The sequence below is a fragment of the Haemaphysalis longicornis genome, unplaced genomic scaffold (genome assembly GCF_048455015.1).
Source record: "Haemaphysalis longicornis isolate Haplotype H1 unplaced genomic scaffold, Haemaphysalis longicornis Haplotype H1 scaffold_1, whole genome shotgun sequence".
Lineage (NCBI taxonomy): Eukaryota > Metazoa > Arthropoda > Arachnida > Ixodida > Ixodidae > Haemaphysalis > Haemaphysalis longicornis.
The window spans coordinates 463308681-463319377 of record NW_027526203.1 but is presented as its reverse complement, the minus strand read 5'-3'; the positions used below and the strand labels follow the sequence as shown (position 1 = coordinate 463319377).

At 51.4% G+C, this 10697-nt stretch overlaps 1 protein-coding gene across 1 annotated transcript; it reads right to left on the bottom strand.

Moving 5' to 3' along the window:
* Positions 1 to 780: 780 nt before the first annotated feature.
* On the bottom strand, positions 781 to 4792 carry LOC144156171 (uncharacterized). The gene is made up of 3 exons (XM_077688030.1): positions 4207 to 4792; positions 3291 to 3493; positions 781 to 1632 (listed from the first exon to the last, which is right to left on the bottom strand). The coding sequence occupies exons 1-3, from the start codon at positions 4559 to 4561 to the stop codon at positions 1159 to 1161; spliced, it is 1032 nt and encodes a 343-aa protein (XP_077544156.1). The 5' UTR covers positions 4562 to 4792; the 3' UTR covers positions 781 to 1158.
* Between the last annotated feature and the right edge of the window lie 5905 nt (positions 4793 to 10697).

Here is a 10697-nt window from a genome sequence, read left to right as displayed (position 1 = left end):
TTCGAGCTATAGTCACTTGGGTTCGAGCGCGCGTCTCTGTTCTTGTCGTCCCCCGTGTAAATATTTGGCACTTGAAAATCTTACTAAGGTGGTACAGTGGGTCACTATTGTCATGCACAGCGCATGCGGGTGCAATGCGCACGCTAGAGAAAATGCTGTGGACGCTCTGGCAGCGGATCCTCGCTATGCCACTTTCTGCATGGAGTTGACGCCGTTCGTGTTCCCCTCGCTCTGTCCTTGGGCAGTTTGGAGGGCCCTCTTTTCGCAGTCCACGAGGTCTACATTGACAGAATCTGCTTGCTACATAGACAGCGTGCCCCCTGCATTATTTTTCGCTTGCTTCCTGTGTGCGGGGGGGGGAGGCGGTCACGTAACGAGCGCGACTCAAGCCAACGGCTTCTCGTCGAAATAGAACATGTCAGTCAGTGCATGACGCGTATAGTTAATGAAGGAGTAAATAAACTGTTAGTAGAGGGATGGACGGGGGCGGGCGCCGCACTATATATATAAACGAAACATACGGTACTCGCTAATTTAATGGTGCCATGCCACTGCTGTACAGTGCGCGCTGTGGAATGGGTGAGATGGATTCGCGGAGACTGAAGGGAAATGTAGCTCTGTGTGCAAAAAGGGGGTGGGGTTGGGGTGAGAGCGTAGAGAAAGAACAAGCTTTGAGGGTGAATGTGCCAATTCAGACCGAAGGCGCATTTGACACGCACAAGGTGCCGTTGCGCAGGGCAAGCAGGCCGCACTTCGACGATTGAACGAATGGCGAATACGTCGCTTCTAGCAGTTTTTATTGATACCAGATTCTTGAAGTACACGCGTTTTGATGAAAACAGCCTGTTCTCAGAGTAACTCTGCTGGTCACAATGGCTGGTATGGTTCGTAAAATATGAGCAACAGAAGCGTCAAAAACAATTCACCGGTTATATGAAACTCGCAGAGAGCTAAGCTGAAGCCGCGCGACGAAATTCCTTCGAAACAGCTAGTGCACGTACCACCATTCTGGCCGGCGTTGCTCCCGCAGCGACATGCACACGTATATTCGCGAGGTCAATTTCATGACTCCCTTCGAAGAACAGAAAAAAATAAAAAGCATATTAAAACAATGTAATCGCAGAACTTGACTAGGGAGCCCTTGTAGCCTCGAGCCAATCACACGCGCTTGCTGGTGAAACGGCTGAAGCAGCTAAAGAAATCCTTCGTGCAGCTCATGATGTGGCAGTGAAACTCGAGCCGGTCCTGTTCGGACAAGCGGCGCATGTAGTTGGCTATTATGTTGCCAAACTGGTCACACTCGTCGTAGTAACCACTGACCGCGTTCAGCGACTGCACGCTGTCGACGCGCGGAACGCCAGCGCCGCCGCTGCCCGAGGCCTGTTGCGGAACGGCGAGGCTCTTGGCGTCGGCGGAAACGCGCGCTTTCTTGGCGACTGGGGGCACGTCGAGGCAGCTGCTGGGCACGTCGGGCCCGATGAGCTCGCGGGGAGTGACCGGGTTCTCTTCCTTGGCCAGCAGGACGGCCGGCGACAGGGCGTTGTCTGGCAGGATGCTGGACTCGTCCGTTTCCGCCATACTGGCCTCAACGTCGTCCACAAATGGCTCGTCGCCATCTTCCTCGAGCCCGATCTGAGGACAGGTAGAGGAAACATTCAGTTGCAGGTCAACAGATATGAGGGAAACAAAATACGGACACCCTTTTCCCCCTGTGCCATCGATAACAGCTGACCACCTCGCGCACTGACGAGACTCGGAAACATGACTAAAATCTGAAAATTAAAAATGAAAAGTTAAAAATGAAAAGTTAAAAATGAAAAGTTAAAAATGAAAAAAAAAATGAAAAAAAAAAATGGAAAATTAAAAATGGAAAATTAAAAATGGAAAATTAAAATTGGGAAAAATACACGCAATACGATTTTAGACACAAAACCGCACCAGGAAAAAGGTCCGGAGCGCGCATAAGAAAAGTTGCCGATAGGAATGAGCGTCGAAACCCCTGTTCAGCAGGCCCATGAGTCAAGCTGTGTAATATCCGTATACTTGCGCCAAATGAGCACCGGCGCTGAACTCAAAATCAAACCTGCCATATCACGAATAAAGCACAAGTTGGGAGCCGTTCCTGCTTGCCGCACGTATGCAGGTGACGACGAAAAAAAGCGATAGGGAACGGTGAAGGTACACAGGAACGATGACCCCTGTACGAGAACAGCATAGTCTCAGCTACGGAGGCAGGCTGTCTCGCCGCGCTAACACGGGATGATAAACAGGAGGATGCATTTCATTTTTAGGGTGCAATCACAAGCAAGGCAGTGGGGAACATTCCGAGAGTAATGGGATACCTAAAGTATCGAAATAATCAGTAGTACACTGGGTCACGAGAAATGTCGGGAAGTAAATATACCAAACTTTCACTATAACACAAGATTTGGCGATACTGGGTCGCTGCATGAAATCACATTCGAGAATGAACCCACACTGCAATAAAGACGCATGTTGGTGGACATGAAGCACGCGGAAACATACCACAGCGTTGTTTGAGCAGCCCAGCGGCCGCTGTGGAGAACCGCTGCAATTCAAATGCCCACAGACAGGATGGAAACCGAAGCGTGTGCTTTTCTGCAGCAGTACCTCTACGACAGCGGGCCCCCGACGGACAGGTTAAAAGAGCAGCAACAGATGTGGATGCGGCCTCAGCAGCGTGCACTCGTCGCGGCAGAATCACGCCGGGCACAGCACCCTGCTAAGTTAACGCGTGGAGGAGGGGGCGGAAAAGGCAAGCGTCGAATTTGTCGCCTAAATGGTCTCCACGAACGCTGCGAGCAGAATTTGTGAAACTGATACCGCCGCGTACAAGATAACAGCCGGTAGAGCTTGGAATTTGATAAATAACAGCAGGGTGAATAAAGAAGGCAGCTTCGGTCTCAGCCGGCCAGTACAAATTGTGCAAACGCCGCACTCTGCGGGGATTATCACACTTTCGTAATGTAGCATGAAAAATGATCAGTGGCAATACAGTTGTGATGACCACGTTTTAGCCCAAGTCATGACTACAGCAAATTGAGATTACGCAGTACTAACAAGAACCTCGGACGTTGACCGGAAGGAAGCAGGGGACCCCTCTGCAGACGCGGAAGGCAGGTATGGTCCCCATGGTACTCGCGTGGCCCTGTAATCCCTACCCATTTGCCAGTGGTCCTCCCGATATGCAAAAGAAAATGTCCGTCGCCATGACGAGAACAGCGCGTGACGACAGAGAAACATCCCGACAGAGTGGGAGGGGTACTCACCATCTGTTCTTGCTCGAAGTGCAGCAACGGGCTGATGACGGGCACCCTGAAGGGCTCCGAGTGGACCCGCAGGAAGCTGAGGCAGTCAAAGAACTTCCACCGCCCATTGTACTCCAGCTCGCCCGTTTTCGTTCGCACAGTCTTCTCCTTGAGCTCATCGTAGTATTGCCGCCGCTTGATGCTGTACACGTATCGCAGGTTGTCTGCGAGGGGAAGACGAGGCCGTTTGGGACAGCCCCGTTCGCCTCACGTCATGTTGAACGAACAAGAAAATGAGAGGCGTTATTGCTCGTGCCGCTTCACTTTACGCACCAGGCATAGACGTATCCCGCTGAAGGGGGCGAGCGAGCTGACGCTGCCACCGGAGACATGCACGGGGTCTTTAAGTGGCCAGTCCGAAAGAGTTCAGTAACTCGCGGGAATTGTGCGACTGCTCATCCAATAATAGCTCTATTAGCAAAACCCAACAAAACGAAAGACGAAGCTGCTCTCAGTCATTCCAAAATCACAAATTGAGGAAACCCACAGACAGCGACTCAGCGTCGTGTGCGCTATACGGTTCGCAAAGAAAGTACGCACGATAAACGGTTAAAAGAAAGCACAAAAGCGGGAACGAACAGACAAGGCAGAATAACACATTTAATAGGTGCTTGTTAAACTCCAGAATGTGCGTGGTATGAATTAGAAATCGGACAAATCAATGCTCTGGCGCTACTCAATGTCGCTGCTAATAAGCACCGCGCGGTATATACTTTCACTGCATCTCGCTGTATAAAAGCCAGCGAAAGAGACAGCTCAGACTGCCAAGACTAGCACAAAACAAAGTATTCGCAAAAAGCAGGAATATTTGAACCGACGAGTGTACGCGCATTTGAACCGAGAAGAAAGCCGACAAAGCAGGCTTCGGGGAACTCACCGGGCGTGAAGGGTCCCAGCATGGGAAACCGGCTCGTGAGGTGGGTGGCGAAGCGGTCCCAGAGGTGCCGCTTGAGCCGCAGGTTCTTGAAGCCCCGGGAGTCGTTCTTCCACAAGCACGGGTTGCTCTCGATGAGCGCGAACAACTCGACGAGCGACTCGTCGCTGTGCACGGGCTTCGTCACCAGTCGCTGCTCGTTGGCCCCTGCTGCGTGCATCGTCGCGGGGGGCTTGGACGCGGGGCGCTGCTCGTTGGCTGCTCCGTGCACCGACGCGTCCGGCATACCAACTCCCGAGACGGCGTCGCCCTCTTCCCTCGAAGCCAGGCTGAAGCAGGGACGTCGCTTTTTCCGCATCGAGGCTGCAGTGGCTGCGCGGCTCTGGCGGCTCACCGGCCCTGCTGCGAGCTTTTTCTTACCCCGTTCGGAAGCGCGGTTGATCTGCGAAATAGATATCGGCGCCCCTTATCAACTTCCCGTCACGATCGCGCTCACTGTCCACCGCTTCTTTTCAGCCGAGGCGCAATGACTTCAGCATCTACCACGTCTGTGCTCTCGGCTCTTTTCTGTTTCTGCGTTGTTCCGTCCTCTCGTCTCTACCCTCCCTCGGTGTCGCTCCCCCTACGCGCTCCTGTCATTTCACGAAATGCCAAACTCGGTGCGCACTTCCGTGGGCCGATCTCATCGCTGGCGATTTGTCGCACCCGTCATCCAGCGCTCCTGCGTGTTGAGCGATTTCGTGTTCGTCTCCCTTATCGCGCTCGTCTTCGCAGACATTGCGCCCGCGTAGAAAGGAAGCCCCGGGCAGTGCTGAGACGCCGTACGATTTATCGACCCGACTGGATGAGGTGCTCGTGTCGATCATGGTGGCGGCCTTCCTCACTTTCTTCTGCCCTGCCTGCTGCGAAATCTTTTCTATGTGCCTTGCATTTGTTACGCCCCGTGTGATTATAGCGGGTCTGTGGGGCGTAATTCGGAGTGGCATCCGTTTAAAAAAAATGTCAATTTCCGTCCTTATCGAAACACAACGTTGTTCCGGTTGCGAGACCTTTGACCTCCACCGCTACTGCACAGAAATCAAGGCCCCTTTCTTGTCTCGTGTCGTATCCGTGCCGTCTGCCTTCATCCAACTAGGGTTCTCTCGAACTGAACACATTGAAACGGACATGAAACGGCAAAACTCCGAATTCCGCCCCTGGTGCGAGTCTGCGGTCCATGATCCTGAAGCACACCTGAACAGCGCAAAAAAAAAAAAAAAAAAAGATTTGTCGAAGATCCCTTGGTGGATCTTAAAGCGTGCGTTAGCGTCTCGTCCCTCTTGCTCGCGAACCTGAGGCTCGGCCCGGTGCGCACGCGGTTGCCCCGGCTTCAGAAGTCCGCCACGCCGCGTTTCTCGCCCGACCCTCGTACACTGTGCCAACCGTGCTTAGCACTCAAAACACCTCAGTGGTCACGTTTTCTCGCTTCAGCAGCTGCAAAGTCCTTCAAGTACTCCGGCAGTGGCATTAGCTGCCTGCCGCTCCTTTTGTCGCCTACTAGTACCGCCATTTCGTCGCCGTCCTTTCCATTCCCTCCTCCTTTAAGCCTCCTGCACTGGCTGCAGGCTGGATTCTACAGCGCGTACAAGCGGTGGCGGGAGTCACACGAGCCGTCGAGGTAGAGTGAACTAGAATTCTAGTTCACTCTAGTCGAGGCATAGGCAGCGGGCGCGCTCCATGCTTCGACTCGTCGTCTCCATGGCAACGTCTCCAGTGTTACGAAGGCAGCTGTCAAGTTCGGGTCCCTCACTAATTAATTAAAACCGCCCGCAAACTAGATATATTTCGCTGGGGTTAGCTTGTTTACCTGTATTGTGTTTGTTGCCACGCTGACCGAGCTGCCTTTGGCGTGAGGGGCGTAAGGAGAAACTGCGGATGCTTCTTTGTTGTTCGCCGCGCTTTTGTGTCCGCCCGGCGAGCGGGCCCGGAGACGACGCATACAAGCGTGTCGATCAGCTGAAAGCGATGTAAGCTTTCAAAGGATTTCCTTGCGTTCGTCTGAGCAACAGGCGGAGGGGGAGCCCGAATCGGTGGGTCTTGCCCGACCTCTTCGCTGCGATCACGAGCCATGAGAAGTGTAAATACTTAATGTAAATAAAAAGTACATATTGTACATTTGAGTTTGCTTAGGGTAGACCGTCGTCGGCTACGTGCCGTCAGCCAACGAGCCAGCCATTCGTCGCTTCATCGTATCAGCGATCATCGACTTCGGCGACCGATCCACATCCTTCTGAAGTTTAACTGCAGCTCTCTTCACTCTCCAAAGCAGCTCTCTCCACGCGCTCTCTCCACTGTGTCGTTCTGTGCTCTTTGTCGCTCCCCCTAATGGCGACAATAATATTGAAGAAAGAATTTAAAAAAAAAAAATTGCTGGCATGCCCCATCTATTGCTAACGCAATAAATAAAACAAAAACAAGGCGAAAGACTATAGGAACAATGAGGAAACTTAGCGCCTGACAGAGTCATTTCATGCTCCTATATTCTTTCGTCCTGTCTTGATCGCGCTGTGGAAAATTTGCTTTAAATCCATCTTATTGATTTGTGCCAGTATGTGTTCAAGTGTAGAGACGAGCCTCATGCTTTGCCGCCAGCACGACGTTGCATTACTGATGAAAGTTAACATGCCTCAGGATAAAAAGCGTCGCGGAGAAATAAAAAAAAAATTCACAGCATATCCACGGGGTGAATGATGATGAGTGGGCGAAGCTCCTGAGGGGAAATCATCGGTAAAACCGTGACTCTTCAGTGAAAGTTCGCCCACTACATCTGTGTCCGAACGTAACGTCTAGAAAGTCTCGCTTAAACCGCGCGTCGGCACCTTGGGGCTGAGCTCGCCTGATGCGTTTTGCAGACGCCTCACGAGCTCTCACTGCATCGGGGTCTGCCTGCCGATACGCGTGCTTTCTCGCCGCTTCCCGTTCTCTGACGTTTTAGAGATCCTCTTCGCGCCGCAGCCGTGCCGCTTCGCGTACGGCAGGGTCCTCGCGCCGTTGCCGTGACGCTTGGGCCTCTCGTTCTCGAACGCTGGGATCTTGGCGGCGTCGTCGCGCAGCCAGACGACACGCTTCGGCCTCCCGCTCTCGTACGGCAGGATCTTGGCGGCGGCGTCGCGCAGCTTCACGGAGCGCTTCTGCCTCGCGGGCTCGCACATCTGCAGCCTTATCCATCGGGCGACTCTGAGCGCGCGCCAACAGCGAACGGATTTTATTACAACGCTCCCCGCCATCTAGTAAACAATCCAAGAACTAAACTAGAGGTAGCCACGCCATCTAGTAAACAATCCAAGCGCATCTTTTCATCATATACAAGTACCGCCATCTAGTAGACAATCCAAGAACTAAACTAGAGGTAGCCACGCCATCTAGTAAACAATCCAAGAACTAAACTAGAGGTGGCTACATACATACGTCGAGGATGGACAGACCCACGCCTTAAGGAGCTTCGCCCCTAAAAAGACGTAAAGAAGTATAGTTCAAGAAGTGACGAGTAGAAGTGATCATGAAACTACATTCGGAATCTGCTGTGCTCCTTGCGATAAAATTGATCCGTCTTAAGAGGAAAATGAAAGTTTAACAATTGAATAGTTTGGCGAGTTTCTAAGGCATGCTGTTGCGACAACGCGGGACAGGGGGCAATGCTTTTTGTGCTCTGTGCACTCTGCCTTAATGACTGCAGGCTTGTACGACAAACATCTTACGAGGAAAATTAAATGTGCATGTGGGTAAACAAGGCTAGACGAAGCCAAATGATCGAAAAAAGGATGCTGAACACAAAACAATTGACGCCGCCAAAGCTTCCGATCGTGTGCACTATAGTTCAGTTTAAATCAGGTTGTTGAACCAAGTGAGTGAGTGAATAAACTTCACTGCAACGAAGAAAAAAACTCGTTCACCCCGGCTGCGGCCGTGACTTTATTTTGTTCGGGTTAAGTTACGGTTCCACTAAAAAAAAACAAGCTGAATCGATTCGGTAAGCACAATGGATAACCAAGTACGAGAAAACTAAATTGTGTTGTGACGTGTGCGGTAGTTATCGCCAGATTATATAACAGCAAAGAATGCGATGAATTCTTCGCTTTCCAAGCAAGGCAATCGTTCTCCTAGAGCCAGTTAGTGAAAGATGCCAGTTCTGCACTACTTGCTGTGTATGTTGTACAGCGTATGGAATGTCACTTGCCCTAGCCTTCACTGCGTGGATGTGGGTTCGCTGAGTTGCGCGATAATTAGGAAGGACGGTTTTTACTGACGCACATACTGCCATCTTGGTTTTACGGATTTAGCACTCAAACTGCCCCGCGCATGTTCAGAACTTCCGTCTAAACCACATTTCAAAACAGTGCCACATCTTGATTGAATATGGGGGTTTAACGCGCCGACGGTACACGGGCGATGAGACGTGCCGTAGTAGAGGGCTCCGTATTAATTTTGACAACATGGGGATCTTTAAAGTGCGCCGAAATCTCGAACACACGGGCGTTTTCGCTTTTTGCATCCATCAGAAAAGCGGACGCCACGGTCGGGAATCGAACCCGCGTCCTTGGGCTCAGCAGCACAACGCCTTAGCCACACGCACAGTGCCACATCTACTCACACAGAAATTTTACATAATTTTATGCGCAAAGCTCGACGTTGATGAAGAGAAACGCCTTGCTTAGTGGGTAAACATTGTTCTGGCCTTAAATCCATATCGAACGCAGCACAGGGCCCTTGAGCACTGGTTTCAAGGAACGCATTGATGTCCCCCTGGCCCCCTGCATAGCAGCGGCCATTTCATTGTGATCATAGTACATTACAAACCAACTCCCCCTTACGCCGCTCAAAATGCGGAGTCTCGTATTTGACGGTCACATATTACAACCACTAAAACGCGGTTCTCCACTCTTTTGCGAGAATACCAGACAAGCTATCCACCTTCCATCCCCCTGCAGTTTATAGCTCCTCTTTACATGCGATGTTCAGACGAGGGTGACAACGCGCCTCAGCTCAGTTTCCCGCGTCAACCCATCGGTGGCATGACTTGCACAATGGGCGGGTGACGTTGGGCACGGGAATGAGCGGATGGTTGGTTTCTAACTTGAACGGCGGCTTTTCTGGTTGACAGCGACAATTTTAAGCCGCGTATCTAACGGCAATGGGTAATATTCGCCTTGAAAAAAGCTTCCGTGATCTCGTCCAAGCTTTAGATCCACGCATCGTTTCTTTCCGCTGGTCCACAGTCCGGCGGCCGCTGCCTTCGCAGCCCCTGTACGCTTAAAAACTGCTCTGTCATCGCGTTCATACGAGGAATATTTTGGCTACGCTATGCTTGAGTGCAAGAGGCGTCGTTTCGCTATTCCCGCGTGGACGCTCCCGAAGGAAATCTCAAATTTATTTCGGTCATTAAAATTATTAAAGCTTTTTTACAGGCATTCGTGCATTCTGTTCCCCGTTCGCTGCGTGCAAGGCTATTAAGCTTCAACACCAACCACACGACAGGAAGCCTTATTGAGGTGACTTTCGCTTTTCCCGTCGGCGATCGACGCCAGTCATCTTGGGGCGCTGTGTTTTCCAATATTCCTGGTCACCAGAGGCGTTGTAAGAAAGGGTCAAGTAGAGTTCCTATATGTATAGGGGAGCAGAGTTGCGCGTCCATCCACCATATTGAGTTCTACAGTCGTGCGAGAAAGCCAAAGCCGCTGCCGTGCCGCCGTGCCAGTGGCAGCGGCGGGGAGGAGTCGGCGCATGTGCGTGCCAACAGCTGCGGGATAGCGCAACTGCGGGGAAATTGGGACAGTCGGCTGCTTATCAGCTGAGCGGCCACTGCTGCCGCCGTCACCGCAACCGTCGCCGGTCACTTGAGCAGATCAGACTCCGATCAGACTGAAAACGGTGTCTTGTGCGCAGCAGTGAAAGCGGGCTTCGCTGTCGTAAGGTGGAACCCGCGACACGTGGCAATCAGGCGCAAAACTCTTGCACTACGCGATATACAGGAACTCTAGGGTCAAGACAATCGCTGGCGGTGATGGTGATTTTTTGTAAGCGTAAGGACATTTTTCTTGCTCGATTCCCATTTTCCTGCTACTCGGAGTTGATGCGCGCCAACCTTTCGCTTCCCCCTTTGCATTTTGTGGTTCTAGAAACCACAGTGCGTTTGCAAGTCGGCGTGTCAATTGAAACACCGTTTTAGTAACAACTTTTTATCCACTTCAAATATTCTACATAATTCAATATCTACGGCAAATATTGGTTTGCTTACGGTAGAGGAATCGTACTATCTGCGTGGCAGTCGAAATACGCTTGCAAGCGCCTTCCCGCGTGATGCAATCGGCATCGGGAATAGAATTGTGGGAAGAAATTAATTTACTCATTTTTACAGGAACACCAAAACTAAAGAAAAAATGTCAGTAACAAGCTACAAGAAAAACTAAACAAGCAAGGCAAATGAGGAATCGAATGACGATTAGGCTTGGAAGACA